General features: G+C 35.3%; 1 protein-coding gene across 2 annotated transcripts in view; it reads right to left on the bottom strand.

Annotated features, from left to right (window-relative positions):
* Window positions 1-1,721: 1,721 nt before the first annotated feature.
* Window positions 1,722-23,079, bottom strand: part of LOC128202729 (calcium-dependent protein kinase C-like) — a 123,234-nt gene continuing 101,876 nt past the window's right edge. The window contains exon 16 of one of the 2 annotated variants that reach the window (XM_052903818.1): window positions 1,722-3,970. In XM_052903818.1, the coding sequence (XP_052759778.1) occupies window positions 3,818-3,970 (153 nt within the window). In that variant the 3' untranslated portion in view covers window positions 1,722-3,817. Of the gene's footprint in view, window positions 3,971-7,210; window positions 14,222-23,079 lie in introns of those variants that run through there. The other variant, XM_052903809.1, reaches the window with a different exon arrangement.

Raw genomic sequence — 23,079 nt, 5'->3', positions numbered from 1 at the left:
AATTACTCTGTTGAGTGTTTAAAAAGAAAATAACATTTTTACTAAAATGCTTTATCAGTGACAATAAGTTGTAAATGATTTATCCGCAATCAAATGATGTGCGTCAGTTTGTATACTTTGCAACATATATTAACCGCGACAAGCAGGAATGGGGTCTTGTTTTAAGGTTAACAAGAGCTGTCATAGTCACGTGGCAAATGCCCCCGAGTGGGCCTCGTCGGACGAAAAGGCATCAATAGACCTCAAGAGATGTTTTTTTAAAAACCTCTATGCCCCTGTACACCAAATTAGTGGACCGTAATTCCAAGCGTTCTCTTCGGCAAGGGTTATTGTGTTCAAGGTCACTGTGGCCCTGAACATTTTAATCTGCTGACATCAACATAAAAAAGGGTCATAACCAACCATGGCATGACATGTGCATAGCAATAATTCCCCGCTTTTTCGAGGGGCCTTTTTCTGATTGTCGCGGTTAATGTGAATTTGAATAACCAGTGTCAGTAATAAGCAGTACACAAGATAGATATAAGAAAATCCACTGGCATTTACAGCAATAGTGCAATAGTAAAATGGTAAAACATGTCCTAAATGTTGGGCAAGCTCACATACAAAAGGACACCCCAACAAAAAAGAAGGCGACATCAGTGTATTGCCGAAACTTAAGTTTGTGGTTTTGATTTTAAAAATGTGGTGTGCAAATTAGTCATTTAAATTGCATTAAACAATAGAGCAACAACCTGGCAATCGAATACATACGCCTGTCGTGCGTGCCATGTAGTAAAAATGGTAGACTAAACTGCTAACTTTGGTGAATTGAAAAACAACGTTCGCCGCTGCAACAGCTGTGTGGCAACAGCTTAAGCTGTTAAGTGGTAAATATGTTATTGACATTGCATTCCACAACTGTTTGCATACAAACTAGTAAATCAGTAAAACAAAGCGCGATTGCAATGCTATTTTCCACCGAAGAGTTCGAAAATTTAACTTCCCAAACAGCGGCATACTATGGATAGGGTAACAAGTCCCCCTGTTCAGTAGTTAAATCCTGGTGATACGTCAGTGTATGCTTTATCACTGATGGTTGCCGCCGGTTTCTCTGATGTGGGAATTCGTTCAATGGGCTATAGATTTTTTCACTTGATTTTAATTCATTTGATGGAAAAGGGCGAACTTAAAGTCACGATCATGAAATGTTTCAAAAACTTGAAATGCTAAGTTCATTTGCAATAAGTAGTAAAGCATAATATCAGCTATATATAACCATAAATCCCCATGTGTACAGATTTGTGCCTTATTGTTTTGTGTATTTCTTATAGGTCAGAACATTGTCCCAAATATTCAAATCAATCAAGGTAGGGGATACCAGCATTAATGGTTTATAAGGTATTCCCTTCTTCCTAAACAACTTATAAGCGGGTATTTATTGTAAGCAGGGTTTTTCATATAGAAATCTAACAAGAAAGCCCTTTAACCTTATATTCCAGTTAAACCCGTAAACCCTAAATGTTGGTAATGATTTACCTACAGACATGAGTGTGGACAATGCCATACAATAGTATGTTTTCTCTAAAGAGCGTGCATTAAAATTCAACAAGAATATATATATAAAACAAAATAGCATGACAATATAATACACAGAAGAATATATATATATATATATATATATATATATATATATATATATATATATATATATATATATATATATATATATATATATATATATATATATATAGGGACCTGTGGCATTGTGTACCCCTCGTTGAAGCATTCATACATCTTCACATAATGCTGCAATTTGTCTTCAAAATATTGAATACATGCACATGTTGACATTTTGCAATTGCAATTGTAAAATAGGTTTAACAAACAAGTGTGTATACAGCTTAAATATCAAGCACATTTGATTATCTTTTATATTCATAAACACAGTTTTACTGAATATGAATGTTATACTTCAACAAATACAAATGTAAATCAATGGTTAATTACTGGTAACTCTTAAATCCCATTAATCTATACAAAGTAAACACAATTTCAGCAATCCCAACACCAATCTTGACAATATAAATAGATGTTGACTCTATGGAGTCTGTTTCTGTAGAATAAAGTATATGCTCGCTCAAGTACTCCCTCAAGAAAGTTTTGTGATTTAATTTTGATTAATATAAAACATTTACAAAATTACATTCCTCTGAATTACCTTACAGCTTTATTTTTTTTGATAAATTCTACCTGAACATTTACGGTCCATCTATTTAACATGTATACTAGTTTTCAGCATATTGTTTATGAAATATCTTTGGATACCTTGTGCTTCGAAGACTTAAAAAATGAGCAAATTTAATAGTATCTCGTTATAGTTTCCAAAATTAGTTGACAAGTAATGAGTTATGAAGGAATATTACTATAAGTTGGTACTCAAATGACTTAAAAATATGGTCAGCAAACTTATTGTACATATACACTTAAAGACAAAAGTTCTGCATGGGTTTTCAGTATTAAAATTAGACGTCCAAACATAAAGTATTGTTTTATTTATGTTATTGTAAGCAAATCCTTTCAACCAGATTATTTTAAAGCAATTGACTTATTTACGTTACAGATGATTTACCATGGGCACCCACAATAATTAAGATGAATTAATTTCAACAGACTCATGTGTAGACGTTTTTGCTCTCGGAGTCATGCAATACAAGCCACTATTTGACTTATGTAAATTTACGTAAACGTGCTCAAAATAATAACGTAAAGCAAAATTTGTGTAGGTAATTTGGGTTCTAGGGGGCAGTAAGAGCTGTACAATTACTAAGGACCTTGAATGTCAACAAACGGTCTTTGATAGGAAGCTGGCAAGTTGGAAACATTTTGATGTATCCATGTCCACAACATTGACCATTTGGCCACGCACATACATGTAGCAGTACTTATATACAGACAGAGCAAAACCTAGTCCGTTGATGGATTTTTTTTTACGAATTTTGATATGGCAGGGATTGGAAGAATCTTGCATAACACGTCTATTATTTTAGACTAAGCAACGCCTTGCTATACAAATAGTAAACTTAACGACGCAAATACAAGTACCTTTAAATGTCATTGGAACATCGGCAGTGGATATTTTCATAGATAAAATAATGTTCAACTATCGCCCTTATTCAGATCATCAGGGGCATCATCAGAAAAAACACAAACCATTAGATCCGCCAAAAAGTTGAGGAAAGAAAATGGAATTGGTTCATTGTTACAACGAAACTGTTGAATTCAAAATGATATCATTTGTTGGTTCCGTTAAGTATATGGGGTTATAACAAAACAAGACGGGTCCGTATTCACTAATGTCTTGAGTCTGTTTTTTCAGACGACATAATTTTTACATTTAAACATATCTATAATCTAACTAATTTTGAGAAAAGTTGTGTGTCTGATTGTAGAACAGGTTAATTGTGACAGATACAGCAAATTTTACCATCTTTGCTCTTCAAATAACATTTTTACAACAAAAGTAACATTTTGCTCTTCTAAGTCGGTGTCTCAAACATAGACTCAAGATGTTAGATAATTTGAGCCAAACTTTTGTCCTTAGGTATATATACTAGCTTACTACAGATTGCAACATCTATAAAGGCTCAAAACGCTCGGAAATGGTTTCACAATTTAAGATTAAAAAATCATTATTTCCCCCTTAAAGTCCTAAAATCTAAGCAGACAATAATAATTACAATTAATCCAATCAGAAAGCTGAAAAGTGGTTGCTTAGTCTGTTGTATTAGTTTCTTTGTGGAATCGGGCCCAAGAATCTAAGTGTGAGCAGCAGCCCTCATACAGTGAGAATGTATTCGGGGTTGACGAAGGAGAACCCTGAGAACTCTGTCTGGTCGAGGTTCATGATGAACAGCTTGTCTGTGGGTGTAAGTTTGGGCTGCTCACTGGTGAACTCACGGTCAAAGTTACTCACGTCCTTCCGAGATTTCTAAACAAATACATGGTAAAGATAAGTAAAATGGTTATTATTGGTTAACCTTTATACAGTTTTTGTAGGTTTAATAGTGTTGGAGAATTCGTTACTATATGTTCTAAAATATTTCTTTGTTTTACATCAAGATCCATGATTTTTTTTTCAATAACTTGATTTAATATGAATTCCAATAAAGAATGTATTTTTTTTTGTATTTAAACATAATAAATAAGGATGTCCAAAATGTAAAATGTATGCAAGTAAATTATGTATGAAATACAATGTACTATAACTGCAGTATTACTTAGATGATATACAATTACTGAATGTTAAGATGTATAAAAAATGTATGCTATGATATGTAATTGACTAGTAGAAAAGGGGTGGATATTTTACCCTACCCTAAATACAACACCATAACCCATCCATGTCTTCAACGTAACCCATCCATGTCTACATCGTAACCCATCCATGTCTTCAACGTAACCCATCCATGCCTACATCGTAACCCATCCATGTCTACACCATAACCCATCCATGTCTACACCGTAACCCATCCATGTCTACACCGTAACGCATCCATGTCTACACCATAACCCATCCATGTCTACATCGTAACCCATCCATGTCTACACCGTAACCCATCCATGTCTACACCATAACCCATCCATGTCTACACCATAACCCACCCATGTCTACATCGTAACCCACCCATGTCTACACCATAACCCATCCATGTCTACACCGTAACCCATCCATGTCTACATCGTAACCCATCCATGTTTACACCATAACCCACCCATGTCTACATCGTAACCCATCCATGTCTACACCGTAACCCATTCATGTCTGCACCATAACCCATCCATGTCTTTACCGTAACCCATCCATGTCTGCACCCTAACCCATCCATGTCTACACCCTAACCAATCCATGTCTACACCCTAACCCACCCATGTCTGCATCGTAACCCATCCATGTCTACACCGTAACCCATCCATGTCTACACCGTAACCCATCCATGTCAAATTCCCACTATGAACTTTCGTAAACTATACCATGGTATGAACAATATTCTACACGCAGTTTCAGTTAATATAACATTAACAAATATTCAGTGTAATGCTTAGGAGTAGGCCAAGGATCACCAATCGTCCGATTTGAGTGGCAGTATACATACATGTACATGCATTTATATAGCTTACAAATGGATTGTTACTTGGACATATGTTTTAATACATTAGGGCCTATTTCACTCGCCTCAGTAAATGCATTAGATTTTAATGTGAAAATGAGCACTGAGGACATCAAACAGAAACCCTCTGGTCAAGTTCAATGAAGACCATGGCATCAAACATGTCCAGTTTCCATACTCATATATTCGGCGTTTTTGCTCTGACATTAACATTACACCAACATGATCAGATTCTAAGGACACCAGTACATTTTGTATTCATTCAGGAGACAAATATACCTTCTTGTACATTATCTGACATTAAAAGATTAGGAAGAAAGGTGCCTCAAGATTCTTAATAGTGCTTCCCAGTCTCTAAAATAGCCAAATCGTTACTGACAGCGTGTTCAACATTTCATAAGGGTAAAAATGCTTTCAAAACCTCTAATATAGCCACCTAAATATTTACTGACAATGTGTCCTACATTTCATCAAGGTAACAATGCTAGCGGGCATTTTTTTTATTAAGTTCTATTATGATTTGATAACAAAAAATGCACTAGGAATACAAAATGTTTCAAGCCAGACAACTAATGATAGACAAAGGGCAACCAGAGTAGCCTATCATTAGCCCTTGTAGAAACATTGCATATACTTTTTTCTGTGTGTGAAATATTTCATACAAAGTTATTATTAGGATCATGACGAATTATTATCTAAAATCTAAGAGCATTCCGACAATCTAGGACTGTTTAAATATCTCTTTATTCCAAACAATACGTTGACAACCTAAAGCCTGTATTTCCATAAGGTGAGTATTTCAAATCCAGGCTAATCCTTAAAGTCAATATAATGTTTCAAACTAGAAGTCCGCGAGTCGGATGTGTCGCCTGACGAATTATTTACTGTCGACATTATAGCTGTTAGATTGGCATTTTATTCATTTATAGACAATGATGTTGCCATTTAACTTTCAAGTGTAGGTGGCATTTGAACCCTCAATCAGATATACCTACGGAATAAGTTTCAGGCTGAAACCTCCTATAGTTTACGGGAATGCCACAGACAAAACCTAAGCAAGAAAATTAACAAAGGGCAATAACTCTAAAAATATGGCAGCAAGAGTAACGGTTCTTGTGCACTGCACTTGCCCTCAATGAGATGTATCTAGCTATGAAGTTTCAAGTTGATACCTCTTATATTCTTCAAGATATGCCCCGGACAAGACTTTAAGCATGAAAATTAACAAAGGGCAATAACTTTAAAACTAAGAAAGCAAGAGTTACTGTTATTGTGCACTGCACTTGCCCTCAATCAATGAGATATATCTAGCTATGAAGTTTCAAGTTGATACCTCTTATATTCTTCAAGATATGCCCCGGACAAGACTTTAAGCATGAAAATTAACAAAGGGCAATAACTTTAAAACTAAGAAAGCAAGAGTTACTGTTATTGTGCACTGCACTTGCCCTCAATGAGATCTGTCTAGCTATGAAGTTTCAAGTTGATACCTCTTATATTCTTCAAGATATGCCCCGGACAAAACTTTAAGCATGAAAATTAACAAAGGGCAATAATTTTAAAACTAAGAAAGCAAGAGTTACTGTTATTGTGCACTGCACTTGCCCTCCATGAGATCTATCTACATATGAAGTTTCAAGTTGATAACTCTTATATTCTACAAGATATGCCCCGGACAAAACTTTAAGCATGAAAAATAACAAAGGGCAAAACTCTAAAAATATGGAAGCAAGAGTAAGTTCTTGTGCACTGCACTTGCCCTCAATTAGATCTATGTACATATGAAATTTCAAGTTGATACCACTAATAGTTTAGGAGATATACCCCGGACAAGCGAAAATGGGACGCGGACAAAAGTAACCCATATATGTCGTCTCTTCAGGTGACACAAAAATGCACTATTTTAAATTTGCTTTGGTCTGTTAAAACCAAACTATGAAAGCTTATTTTTTTCTAAATATTCACATGTTTAAAATAAACCTAATGCTAGTTATACAGCACAACACCATATTCAACAACACCAATCTCACTTCCTGTAATGAACAGCAGAAAACAACACACCCATTCATTGTTATTTATTATACTTCAAAATTTGAAAAAAAAAGAGAACAAAGATAATGTCATGCATTTATAAGCTGACTATGGAAGAAATATGAATAGAACACATGTAGATCTCATAAAAGTAAGCTGAGATTTCATTGCTAACAAAAGAAAAAGAAGATGTTGCACTGAGCATGATCTGGAAAGATGAAGACAAAATGTTTAGTGACAAGGCTCATGCAGATGTCATTGTGACCATGATCAAGTTCATTCTGATACTAAGGTAGATACCAATAGGGTATTCATGTTTTGACCTGTAAAACCACTTTTTGCAATGAAACAGCTAATCCTTACAAAAGTAATATTAAGAGAAAGAGGACCAGTCCAGTAGCATAAATAGCATAGTATTCTGGCTAGTTTACATGGCACCTCAACTGTATGGTCTTACAACTTACAAATCATTTCAGGCAAGATTTTCATCTTTCACTTACTTCATGAGAATATAAGTATCTATCATGTTTTACCGGTCTGGAGCAAAAAATCCGAACTGTGGGCACACGCTTTAGATGGTAACAAGGCTTGCTGAAAACCCAGCAACACAGCATGCCCGAGGGTCAGATTTTACGATCAGGACTGGACAATCAATGATTTATACTTTTTTGCATACCAAAATATATCATTTTGTGGAAAAATTGATTTAGAAAAAGCATTTTGGTACATTTCAACAAAAAGCATGTGCAAAGTTGTTTAATGACATCATGAAGCGTATTAAATTAAGATCACTATAGGTGTTCAATAGTTCATCTAACAATCATATTTTTTGCTGATTATGTATTTTCTAATTTAATCAAAAGTCTTGCATACTTATACAATTGATTGTTCTTTGTGATACTTTACATAAACCATAAAATAAAAGAAATAAGAAGTAGGCTGTTATTTTGCATGACTCATCTTGCATGGGGGTATAAGATGGGGTTTTCCAGCACTGGTCACTAGACCGAAAAACAAACGTTTGGTATGCAAAAATAAACATGACAATATGATGATACAATGATCTACTATGTACTAGAACTTGATTCTGCATGAGCCCTGATTACATCAGTGATAAGATTTAGATAACCACATTGGCAAAACCCAAATCTTAACACAAACAAACATGATAATGAAAAGATACCTTAAGTAATCATGAAAATAATGTTTGCCATTAACATTTTATCACAAATTATATGTGGAAACGAATCAGTGTTTTCCAAGAAAATGTGCACATATCATACTGGAAAGCTAGTTCAGACAGATAGCAAGACCACAAAGCCAGTGGCCTAAGGGGTCTGAAAAGGGTATTCAGTATGAATCACAACTGAAGCAATAGCCAGGTTTTGTGTACTAAAGAATTTAAACTAAAACAAATTAATTTTAAAATGAGGGCTAGCTGACCTTGGGTTGGCCTTCATTAGCATGCATGTACTTTTCATGCATTCATTTTAAGATATACTGAAGTGCATCCCTTGAGGCTCCCATACCATAATTCAGGAGTCCAAAGTATTGATTTCTACACATATTACATAAACAAGAGGGCCCTGAAGGCCCTGAATCGCTCACCTGATCCAATAAAGATCATCAACAATAACATTCTGATCAAGTTCCATGAACATATGGTCATAAATGTGGCCTCTAGAGTGTTAAAATACTTTTCCTATTATTTGACCTAGTGACCTAAAATTTTTTTACCGCACATGACCCAGATTCAAACTTGGCCTAGAGCTAATCAATATAAACATTCTGACTAATTTTCATGGACATACAGTCATAAATGTGACCTCTAGAGTGCTATCAAGCTTTTCCTATGATTTGACGTAATGACCTAGATTTTGACCACACATGACCCAGATTTAAACTTGACTTAGAGATTACTGATATTAACATTCTGACCAACTTTCATAAAACATTTATAAATGTGACCTCTAGCGTGTTAACAAGCTTTTCCTTTAATTTGACCTGGTGACCCAGTTTTTTACCGCACATGACCCAGATTCGAACTTGGCCTAGAGCTAATCAATATAAACATTCTGACTAATTTTCACGGACATACAGTCATAAATGTGACCTCTAGAGCGCTATCAAGCTTTTCCTATGATTTGACCTAATGACCTAGTTTTTGACCACAAATGACCTAGATTTAAACTTGACTTAGAGATTACTAATATAAACATTCTGACCAACTGCCATTAAGATACAGTTATAAATGTGACCTTCTAGAGTGTTAACAAGCTTTTTCTTAAATTTTACCTGGTGACCTAGTTTTTGACTGCACATGACCCAGATTCGAACTTGGACTAAATGGTAATCAATACAAACATTCTGACCAAGATTCCCGATGATACAGTCATAAATGTGACCTCTAGAGTGCTAACAAGCTTTTCCTATGATTTGACCTATGACCTAGTTTTTTGACCGCACATGACTCAGTTTTAAACTTGACTTAGAGATAATTAATGTTAACATTCTGACCAACGTTCATGAAGAAACCTTTATGAATGTGACCTCTAGAGTGTTAACAAGCTTTTCCTTTAATTTGACCTGGTGACCTAGTTTTTGATCGCACATGACCCAGATTCGAACTTGGCCTAGAGCTAATTAATATAAACATTTTGACTAAGCTTCATGAACAAACAGTCATAAATGTGACCTCTAGAGTGCTAACAAGATTTTCCTTCAATTTGACCTGGTGACCTAGTTTTTGACCGCACATGACCCAGAATCGAACTTGACCTAGAGAGTATTAATATTAACATTCTGACCAAGTTTTCTGAAGATACAGTCATAAATGTGACCTCTGTAGTGTTAACAAGCTTTTCCTTTAATTTGACCTGGTGCCCTAGTTTTTAACCCAAGATGACCCAATATCGAACTCATCCAAGATTTTATTGAGGGTAACATTCTGACCAACTTTCATTAAGATGGTGCCCAAATTGTGACCTCTTAACTGTTAACAGTCAAATTGTTGACGACGGACGACCACGACCGATGACAGACACAGGGGGATCACAATGAGCACGAATTGCTCAAGGTGAGCTAAAAAGCATCCCTAGGATGCACATATTTGGGGATAATGGGTCGAAAAACATTGAGTTTAGGACTCCAGATACACTGCAAAGTGAATATCTGACTTCTGAATCTACATAACACCAGGAAGCTATAATCATCTAGCTGGGCAAATCTTTTTTTTAATTCAGATTGGTTCCTAACATGTGCAGAGATTTCTTACATCTTTTGTAATAGAATCCACTATAGCCCAGCTCATAAACATGTATAAATAATTGAAAGTGCCACACAAACAATTATCATTTCCTTAATTGAGAGCATCTCCCTATGTGACACTATAAGCCAGTATTAAGTTTCTCTTACTTAAATATATTGAAGCTTCAGACACATTAATACTGAACGACCCTTCATAATGTAATGCCTCCCCTACTAAAGCTTCAGACACATTAATACTGAACGACCCTTTCATAATGAAATGCCTCCCCTTCTATAGTTTCAGTAACATTCATATTGAATGACCCTTCATTATGTAATGCCTCCCCTTCTAAAGCTTCAGTAGCATTCATATTGAACGACCCTTCATAATGTAATGCCTTCCCTTCTAAAGCTTCAGACACATTCAATATCGACCCTTCATAATGTAATGGCTCCCCTTCTACAGCTTCAGACACATTCATACTGAACGACCCTTCATAATGTAATGGCTCCCCTTCTAAAGCTTCAGACACATTCATACTGAACAACCCTTCATAATGTAATGGCTCCCCTTCTATAGCTTCAGTAACATTCATACTGAACGACCCTTCATAATGTAATGCCTCCCCTTCTAAAACTTCAGTCACATTCATATTGAACGACCCTTCATAATGAAATGCCACCCCTACTAAAGCTTCAGTCACATTCATACTGAACGACCCTTCATAATGAAATGCCACCCCTACTAAAGCTTCAGTAACATTCATACTGAACGACCCTTCATAATGTAATGCCACCCCTATTAAAGCTTCAGTAACATTCATACTGAATGACCCTTCATAATGTAATGCCTCCCCTTCCAAAGCTTCAGACACATTCATACTGAACGACCCTTCATAATGTAATGGCTCCCCTTCTAAAGCTTCAGTAACATTAATACTGAATGACCCATCATAATGTAATGCCTCCCCTTCTAAAGCTTCAGACACATTAATACTGAACGACCCTTCATAATGTAATGCCTCCCCTTTTAAAGCTTCAGACACATTCATACTGAACGACCCTTCATAATGTAATGGCTCCCCTTCTAAAGCTTCAGTAACATTCATACTGAACGACCCTTCATAATGTAATGGCTCCCCTTCTAAAGCTTCAGACACATTCATACTGAACGACCCTTCATAATGTAATGCCTCCCCTTCTAAAGCTTCAGACACATTCATACTGAACGACCCTTCATAATGTAATGCCTCCCCTTCTAAAGCTTCAGACACATTCATACTGAACGACCCTTCATAATGTAATGGCTCCCCTTCTAAAGCTTCAGTAACATTCATACTGAACGACCCTTCATAATGTAATGCCACCCCTACTAAAGCTTCAGTAACATTCATACTGAACGACGCATTATAATGTAATGGCTCTCTTTCTAAAGCTTCAGTCACATTCAAACTGAACGACCCTTCATAATCTAATGTCTCGCCTGAAATATATGTGTGTATGTAACAGCTGTTTAGTATTATATATAATGTGCGGTGTAGAGGAAAAAGACAACAGCGACATTTGGCAACCAGAGAACTAACAAATATGGCAAAAATAAATGGATTATAATTCCAATAAAAATCTACATTTCAACAATATAATAAATTCTGATTATATGATAAAGAAAATATGTAAAACATATGTAAAATAGTATGCACTTTGAATATAGAGACTATCTATTTTGATACAAGTGCTCCAAATAAATGTCATGAATTTTAAAATGATTGTTTTGGATATGTGTGTGAATAAAAATGTCCATGTTGTTACTATAGGCAGACAAGTTTCCATTTATATTGCACAATTTTATTATATGTGTAAAAACTTTTGAACATGAAATATAATTACACTTTGTCAATTTAATACAATATATAAAAATAATATTTATACTTTAAGTTATTAAAAACATTTTTTTTATATTTTACAATGTATGTGTATAATAGTTGATAAACATTTACATTATTGTGGATATAATATTTCATATATACTATTGTTCAACACACTTGGGAAAACTATATTATCTTTTCTACTAACCTTGCAAAATTTTCTTCCCCACATCTTTTGAATATATATCATTGTATGTAAAGAAAGCAGACAGTTTGAAAATAGTCTGGTTATATGACATTCAGTAACAAAACACAAGAAATTTAACAATTAAAAATCAATTCGGTATTTATAGGTTTGAATGTACTTTTTAAAAAAATAAACAGTTTAACAGTCTTATTAGACCAATACAAATGGTGGCAAAATACATGATAAATACATTATATTAATAGAAGTATCATCCACTTTCCTACATAATGACTGTCCAGTATGGAATGCCTGTAGAGTCCTAGAATTGAATAAGTACAACTGGCAATGTCAATATTAAATATATAATCTACTTTATTCATTATTAAACAGACTTTAACTGTGTAAAACAATTATCCCACTCAAGCATTAACAGTCCAAAATCTATCTTCAATAATGGCTTTTGCATCAATATGAGCTATAACAGTCACTAATTGATGATATGAAATATATATTTCACAGCAAGAACAACTATCATGTCATTTTTTAGCTGATTAGGTAGGCCACACTAAATTTATGTTTCATTCTAGGGTACTGGATAAATCTTTTTTTCTCTCTCTTGCCAACTTCAATTTTACTCAAAGAAAATCTGAAGAACGAAACATTCAATTGGTATGGTAATAGCCATGAACTGAAATCTATAGTCTGAAAACAGTTGATGCATGAGGCCATTCATAAAAGATTCTTTGTTTAACTTCAGGTTCCTATTTCAAAAGCTATCGACCAGGCAGGAAAAAACAAACAAATGAAGAGAAAAAACACAAGCATATTATCATTAATTTAAGTTCTTAAAGGTGTAATGCAAATGCTCAGAAAAGCTATCCTGCAGAATCAAACTAAACAAAATGGTTAAACAATTACCAAGGTTACATATGTAAGTGTATTATGATTTTTTAATTAACTTCTAAACTTGTATTTTTCAAAGACTGTACACCTACACATCAGATGACCCTAAACAGAATAATGACCTTCTAAATCAGCCAAAGAATCGTGGCCAAATAAATGCTTTTTTTATTTAAATGCTTGGTGCAACAAGGGGTAACAACTCCATGAATGTTCTTACTACAATATCAACTGGGGGGTTACATGTAACACAACATGACTCTCAACCAATAAAGGTATTGCAACAGAACTGGCAGAACCCACAGCTATACATTAACATTACAATTTGTCCCATGTTTCCATTGCCTTCAATCTTCAAGGATGTATTTCTCCTTCTGGTTCCAGAAAAGGTTGTTTCCTTTCTTTGGGTAAACACACTCCACACAGTCATGTTTTTAAATATGGTACATACATTCATAAATAAATCACAAGAGATAAGGTTGTTGACAGCACAAAACTTGTAAAGATTAACACATATATATATATAGATATACAATTGACATGAAGCTATAATGTTTATATAATGCTCTAAATAAGTGAGCAAATTTTCCATGTAAGTTGCATGAGTTGCTTGTGGCTAACACATGCACAGCAATGCCAGTTTGTACATGATTGTGAAGCTAAAGGTGCATTGAGTGATGGGAGAGCGAACTTGGTAGAGGCCTGTAGAAAGGATTGCAATAGGAAAAACGATAGAAGGCACTCTCATCAATGTTCATTATAACAAGACTATCTGTTGGAGTGAGCTTGAACGCTGACTTTGTGAACATCTTGTCAAAGTTCTCAGCCTTCTTTGGATCGTGCTGTAAAATTGGCAGAAAAGAAAAGACACAAATTAACAAAGGAAGCATACACAACAAAAAAGAAATCATACCTGTGAAATGCAACATAGTTGATGACATTCAGACAGCAAGAACAAGATGTTCCCTGAGACTGCATGAAGCAGGATTTAGATCCAACAGGGTAGGTTTGCCTTTGAGGCGCAAGACCCTTGATTTAAGGAGCAAGACCTACCCTGCATTTGGAGGAGCAAAAATTCATTCAGTCTAAAGGTTTGCTACGGGAAGCACACATGCTTGTTGTCAAATGAGATCAACTATACGCAGATCATAAATTGAAGCCATCTTAATGTAGTCATTGAATAATTATCAACACATTATCTGGCCAACCAATGTCAAGTGAAGGACGAAAGCGAAAGGTTCCAAAGTCATTGAAATCAGAAGCAGAGAACACCTTTGCGTTTTCATTCCTTAACATTGCTACAGTATTTATGTTGATATGTATCAAGCAAGCATGAGACTCATACCTTGATTCAGGTCATATTTATCATTTCAGATGTATTATAGTTCTGTATTTATTAGTTTAGTGAAAGCTTTCATACACAACCCTTTTGGCACAATTAAATTATCTGAAACATAGCTTTACATGTTAGGATGTGATTGTTAAGTAGCCTAGTATGTGATGTTACTCTTCAGGATATTTAATCTGATAAAATCAGGTGTGTTTTTTTATTTATATAAATTCATTTAAGAAAAACATGCGGAGGATTTTGTGTCAAGGTAAGCTATTTTCAGGCCATAATGCACATGCAAACAAAGCATCAGACACAGAGTTTTTTTAAAGAAATAGTATCATTACAGCAAGGAGATTTTTGGTATGATTGGCATGAGTAATTCATTAAATTCTTTAAACAGGTATTTTGGTATTTTGAGGATGATGTAATAGGGAAAGAAATATGTTATATTTTGTAACTTATTTTCAGATCGGGACTAAAGACAAACAAGAAAAAAACACAAGACAAATCTCTATTAACAAATATAAAAACATATAAGAAAAAAGGGGTTAACATTATAGAATGTCTCAACAATTAGATTGACCAATAAATTACTAAACAATAAGCTAATTTCTTGCAAATTGCAATTCCTAAGATTGCCAACAGGGAGTAGCAAGTACATCCCTGACATTTCAATAAGTAGCTATGTCTAGAAGTTCCAATGCCTTTCCTGTACATTCAAAAGATGATATACAAGGACAAGCCAGCCTAAATCATATGCAGTGATCTTCTTAAATGAAACAAGAACAAACCTAGCAGCAAAAAAATAAACAGTGATCTTGTAAGTCACCACAGGAAGAAACCTAGAAGCCCAACAAATACAAAAATCTTGTTAATGAACCAACAGGAACAGACCACACAGCTCAACACACACAGAGATCTTATTAAATGAGCAAACAGGAACAAATCTTGTAGCCCAACACACACACACACAGACTTTATTAAATGAACGAACAAGGATAAACCTAGCACCCCATCAGTTATCTTGTGGATGTAACAAGAAAGACCATCAGAGCAGCCCAAAATATAGTGTTTTTATTTAATGAACCAACAATGATAAACCTAGAAGCCCAAAACATACAGTGATCTTCTATGTCACGACAAGGTCAAACCTAGCAGCCCAAAACAAACTGTAGCCTTAAATGTCACAATGAGGTCAAACCTAGCAGCCTAACTGGTCATCTTTAATGTAATAAGAGAACAAATTGAGCAACCAAACACATAGTGATCTTGATTAATGTTTCAACAAAGACAAACCTAGCCCAAAACATATGGTGATCTTACATGTCATAACAAGGACAAACCTAGCAGCCTGAAACATACCATGATCTCCATTAATGTCACATCAAGGAAAAACCTAGCAGCCCAACACATATGGTTATTGTCTATAATGACAAAACACGGACAAACCTAGCAGCCCTACACATATCATGATCACAACTATGTCACAACAAGAACTAGCTTATCAGCCCAAAACATACAGTGAATGTTTAATGTAGTCCAAAACATACAGTGATCATCTTTAATGTCACAATAAGGCCAAACATAGCAGCCCAACACATAAAGTGATCTTTAATGAAACATCATGGAATAACCTAGCAGCCCAACACATACAGTGATCTTTAATGACACATCATGGACAAACCTAGCAGCCCAAAACATACAGTGAATGTTTAATGTAGCCTAAAACATAAATTAATCTTCTTTAATGTCTTAATAAGGACAAACCTAGCACCCCACAACATACAGTGATCTTCTTTAATGTCACATCATGGACTAACCTAGCAGCCCAACACATACAGTGACCTTCTTTAATGTCACATCATGGACAACCCAAGTAGCCCAAAACATACAGTGATCTTCTATAATGTCACAAGATGGACTAACCTAGTAGCCCAACACATACAGTGACCTTCTTAAATGTCACATCATGGCCAAACTGAGCAGCCCAAAACATACAGTGATCTTCTTTAATGTCAGATCAAGGACTAACCTAGCAGCCCAAAACATACAGTGATCTTCTTTAATGTCAGATCAAGGACAGACCTAGCAGCCAAAAACATACAATGTTCTTCATTAATGTCAGATCAAGGACAGACCTAGCAGCCCAAAACATACAGTGATCTTCTTTAATGTCAGATCAAGGACAGACCTAGCAGCCCAAAACATACAGTGATCTTTAATGTCAGATCAAGGACAGACCTAGCAGCCCAAAACATACAGTGATCTTCTTTAATGTCAGATCAAGGACATTCCTAGCAGCCCAAAACATACAGTGATCTTCTTTCATTTCACAACAAGGCCGTACCAAGCAACCCAAAACAAACAGTGATCTTCTTAAATGTCACAACAAGGACAAACCCAGTAGCCAAAACATACAGTGATCTTCTTTAATAACACATTAAGGACAAACCTAGGAGCCCAAAACATACAGTGATCTTCTTTAATAACACATCAAGGACAAACCTAGCAGCCCAAAACATACAGTCATCTTTTTTAATGCCATGACAAGGGCAAACCTAGCACCCAAAACATACAGTCATCTTCTTTATTGCCATAACAAGGGCAAACCTAGCAGCCCAAAACATACAGTCATCTTCTTTAATGCCATGACAAGGGCAAACCTAGCATCCCAAAACATACAGTCATCTTCTTTAATGCCATAACAAGGGCAAACCTAGCAGCCCAAAACATACAGTGATCGTCTTTAATGCCATAACAAGGGCAAACCTTGCAGCCCAAAACACACAGTCATCTTCTTTAATGCCATGACAAGGGCAAACCTAGCATCCCACATACAGTCATCTTCTTTAATGTCATAACAAGGGCAAACCTAGCAGCCCAAAACATACAGTGATCGTCTTTAATGACACAAGGTCAAACCTAGCAGCCCGAAACATACAGTGACCTACTTTATCATCACAACAAGGGCAAACCTATAATCCCAAAACATACAGTGATCGTCTTTAATGACACAAGGTCAAACCTAGCACCCAAACATACAGTCATCTTCTGTAATGCCATGACAAGGGCAAACCTAGCATCCCAAAACATACAGTCATCTTCTTTAATGCCATGACAAGGTCAAACCTAGCACCCAAAACATACAGTCATCTTCTGTAATGCCATAACAAGGGCAAACCTAGCATCCCAAAACATACAGTGATCGTCTTTAATGCCATAACAAGGGCAAACCTAGCATCCCAAAACGTACAGTCATCTTCTTCAATGCCATAACAAGGTCAAACCTAGCACCCAAAACATACAGTCATCTTCTTTAATGCCATAACAAGGGCAAACCTAGCATCCCAAAACACACAGTCATCTTCTTTAATGCCATGACAAGGGCAAACCTAGCATCCCGAAACATACAGTCATCTTCTGTAATGCCATAACAAGGGCAAATCTAGCATCCAAAACATACAGTCATCTTCTTTAATGCCATGACAAGGGCAAACCTAGCATCCCAAAACATACAGTCATCTTCTGTAATGCCATAACAAGGGCTAACCTAGCATCCCGAAACATACAGTCATCTTCTGTAATGCCATGACAAGGGCAAATCTAGCATCCAAAACATACAGTCATCTTCTTTAATGCCATAACAAGGGCAAACCTAGCATCCCGAAACATACAGTCATCTTCTGTAATGCCATGACAAGGGCAAATCTAGCATCCCGAAACATACAGTCATCTTCTGTAATGCCATAACAAGGGCAAACCTAGCATCCCGAAACATACAGTCATCTTCTGTAATGCCATAACAAGGGCAAATCTAGCATCCAAAACATACAGTCATCTTCTTTAATGCCATAACAAGGTCAAACCTATAATCCCAAAACTTACAGAGATCTTCCTTCATGTCACAACATGGACTTACCTAGTAGCCCAACACATACAGAGATCTTCCTTCATGTCACAACATGGACTTACCTAGTAGCCCAACACATACAGAGATCTTCCTTCATGTCACAACATGGACTTACCTAGTAGCCCAACTCATACAGAGATCTTCTTTATTGTCACAACAAGGGCAAACCTAGTAGCCCAACACATACAGAGATCTTCTTTATTGTCACAACATGGACTAACCTAGTAGCCCACAACATACAGTGATCTTCTTTAAAGTCACATCAAGGACATACCTAATAGCCCAACACATACAGTGACCTTCATTAATGTAACAAAATGGACAAACCTAGCAGCCCAACACATACAGTGACCTTCTTCAATGTCACATCAAGGACAAACCTAGTAGCCCACAACATACAGTGCCCTTTTTAATGTCACAACAAGGACTAACCTAGCAGCCCAAAACATACAGTGATCTTCTTTAAAGTCACATCAAGGACATACCTAATAGCCCAACACATACAGTGACCTTCATTAATGTAACAAAATGGACAAACCTAGCAGCCCAACACATACAGTGACCTTCTTCAATGTCACATCAAGGACAAACCTAGTAGCCCAAAACATACAGAGATCTTCTTTGTCACAATAAGGACAAACCTAGCAGACCAACACATACAGTGACCTTCTTCAAAGTCACATCAAGGACAAACCTAGCAGCCCAAAACATACAGTGATCTTCTATGTCACAATAAGGACAAACCTAGCAGCCCAACACATACAGTGATCTTCTATGTCACAATAAGGTCAAACCTAGCAGACCAACACATACAGTGATCTTCTATGTCACAATAAGGACAAACCTAGCAGACCAACACATACAGTGATCTTCTATGTCACAATAAGGACAAACCTAGCAGACCAACACATACAGTGATCTTCTATGTCACAATAAGGACAAACCTAGCAGCCCAAAACATACAGTGATCTTCTATGTCACAATAAGGACAAACCTAGCAGCCCAAAACATACAGTGACCTTTTATTTTCAAATAAAGAAGATAAAGGTTGAATAAATCCATCTCCAAAGTCACATAACAAGACTGTCACAGAGCGAATACAAACACTAATTTTTTATGTTTTCTGTTGAACAAGGAGCTCACCTAAACGAGTATTAGAGCCAGAGTTATGGGCATTGCTATACGTGTGCAAACTGTCTCTGACATAAAGTGTACCAAATTTCATTCCAAAATCTATTTGTTTTTGAGTTAAGATGCTGTTGCAGACACCAAGATTATCAAAATACCGGGACTTTTTATTTTTTAAAACAGGTCAGCTACAAAAAACATTTAAAAAACATCCACAAATAGGAATAGACAAGCAATGTTTAGACAAGACAAAAGAATATAAAAATCATCTCACTTTCCTTTTTAACACTGGACCAAATGTTGGCACATAAAACATTTAAACAGCACAGAAACAAATAGAAAACATGTTGGACATTGCCATTTAGCAAAGGACAAACAACAATCAAACTGCTTAGTAGAAACTTTGTAACAAGGGCACCACAAGGGGCATAACTTAAAAAAATACAAAAAAGGGTTATAGGCATATACTGTATTATATCATGCATAGGACGCACTTTTTTTACCCCCAATTATCGTCTTAAAAATTGCCTGCGTCCTTTCTATGCTATTAGAATTTCATCTGTTTTTTTCCTAGTCCATTTCAGGTTGAAAATATCGGACCGGGGAAGAACGCAGTAAAAGTAAGTATCTGTACTGCGTCACTGAAGAGAACAACTGACATAGGTAAAATCACGCAAGTTAACACACGCAGAAATATATTGAATGTTTACTTTAAAATGATTTATTGAGAAACAAATTGAAAACACTCATAACAAACATGAGTGTTTACTTTTTTACAAAAGGGATGCTCCTTACAAAAACTAGATGTGAGTCGATGTGAGTCAGCATTTAACTGGATTGAGTTATAACGGCAACGGAAAATCGGGAAAGGAGGTAAATATCAATTAATCGTTGTTCATGATTTTAATTTTTCGATATTTTACAAAACATTTTGTTGCATGTTACTGTTAAAATTAAAAATTAATAAAGGAATGTGCATAACGCAAAGTAGCAATATTGTCACTATCAAATCTTTTCAAATGTGCGAAGGTGTGAAAAACACCCGCTGTCTGTCATTAGAAAAACATCAATAGAACGAACTATTGCGATGGTAATACCGTATGGTTGTTTGTTCGCACTTTACCCGTCGTGCCTTCCGCTGGCAAGGATAATTACAGACACGCATTAATTATGCCTGACATGCTTTATTCCACGCAGCGACAAGCCTTATCAAAACAATCATCAGTTTTGACAGTACACAGTTTTGCAACGGTTGACTGTCATTCAGAAGGCATGTCGGAACTATTGCAACGGTTGCAACGGTTGACTGTCAGTCAAAAGGCGTGTCGGGACTATTACAGCATTTGTATAAGTCTTATAATATGCGTGAATGTTCTCAAAATGTCAAGACTTATATCATTGTTGTGTACACTAAATTACCGAAATGCTAAATTACTGAAATGCGACGATAATTATCGAAATACACAAGACAGTTATCGAAATATGCCTTATATACATTTTTTTTTTTTACTTTAATATATGTTATAAATTCTTTACCAACATTGATTTTTCGGCTCCGATTTTGACATTTTTCCGCTGCCTCCTATCTTATATATTAAGGGGTTTTACCCGTTTTTCCAACTATTTTTTTGCCTGCGTCCTATCTATGCTAGCGTCCTATACATGATATAATACGGTATGCATGTTATCAATGGAAACTTATACTAAATACTTTGAAAATATCAACTGGTATTTTAATTTATTTTAAACTGAAATACTCATAAACCAGGTTGTTAATATCAGTAAAAAATAATTATTTTGTTTGTAAATTCTTGAAATAAAATAAGGGATATTTGATTTTACGATTAAGTAATATAATTATAATTGCTTTGTTTTCTGATCTTCAACAGGATTTACTCTAGGGTGAAGATTAATGATGAGCTGACCAAAAAACCATGACTAAATTCAGATACTGGACATTGAAGGATATAAAAATCAAATTGTTTTAAAAAAATACACATATCATGATCTGAAACATAATTATGTTGAAATAGGTATTAACTAAAATATTCGGTTTGAGAGAATAAAATGGACTAAATTCACTGGGAAGTGTGTTTTGGAATGTGTGCTAGTTGGGTGAAATGTGCTTTACTCTCACTTTACCACAATTTGGCAACAATTTCGCTATGTGACATGGCTTATTCACTAAACTAGGTGGCTCCAATTTACGAATCTGCAGTGGATGGCTGACACTAAATTTTACCTCTTTACATAGACCACAGATGTCAATTATTGAAGTAATTGTTTTAATTGCAATAAGACGTGCTATTAAAGAAATATATCTAGTTTGCCAGAGACAATTTTGATATCTTAAAAAAGATTGCTTAAAATCTATGGTATGCTATTAGCTTTTTCAGCTTGTTTCGAAGGTTGAGGTAAAAGTTGGTGTCAAGGATGCCGGGACCATGCAGGGATAACCAGCAATTTTCCATGCCATAATATAGTACAACAACCAATGGTGGTATACTTCACAACAAATAGGCAGCATAAAGAAATTATGGGGGAGAAAGTAACATAATCACATGCATCGTATTCATAATTTTTCGTATTTCTGTTGTTCTGCATTTTTTCTTCTTTTTTAAAATTGCAAGATAAAAAAGTGCTCTATAACCCCTATTGTTTCTTTTGGTGTAAAAATGTAAATATCACTTTTCATGTAACATATAGCATTGAGTTTAAATCTTCTTGCTAAAGAAATGCTTGATAACAAACACTTGCAAACTCCCTGACCCACTTAATGGTCGATTTACATTAAAAAGATTACCAAAATTTACCAGACACGTGTTCTAGATAGTGTCCTAGATAGCCTTTCGTCTTGTTTGAAGATTTAAATCTGACATAATTGGCAGGAAATTGGGAATTAATCAGGATCTGAACATTTATCTGTTTACAATTTTCATTTTATGCCCTGAATGTTAAAGGAAAAGAAATCGTTTTTTTTGCACTGTTTTCTTTGTTTCAATTTATATTCATATTATCTTCAAGCTTATCTGACGGTTATGTCTTCAGGTTGATTCATGTTTTGTAATTGTATCCTAACAGCTAAAAATAGTTTTCGCTTAAACAGTGTGATCAGATTTTTTGAAAATGCCACTGGGTTGGCCAAGGCTAACTTCCTGGTTTAAAAAGCAAGATCTTCTCCAAAATGTCTCAATTGATTCCTACTTTGTTATAAACATTTTTGTTTTTACCTAATTATAATGGTTTATCAAAAGTAACCGCCAATTTATTAGATACAAATGTATGGCTCTCATTTGTAGTAATTTCATTTCATTTAACAGAATTTCTCT

Source organism: Mya arenaria, chromosome 2 (genome assembly GCF_026914265.1).
Source record: "Mya arenaria isolate MELC-2E11 chromosome 2, ASM2691426v1".
NCBI lineage: Eukaryota > Metazoa > Mollusca > Bivalvia > Myida > Myidae > Mya > Mya arenaria.
The sequence above is the reverse complement of the archived record's forward strand: the minus strand, read 5'-3'. Positions and strand labels throughout refer to the sequence as shown.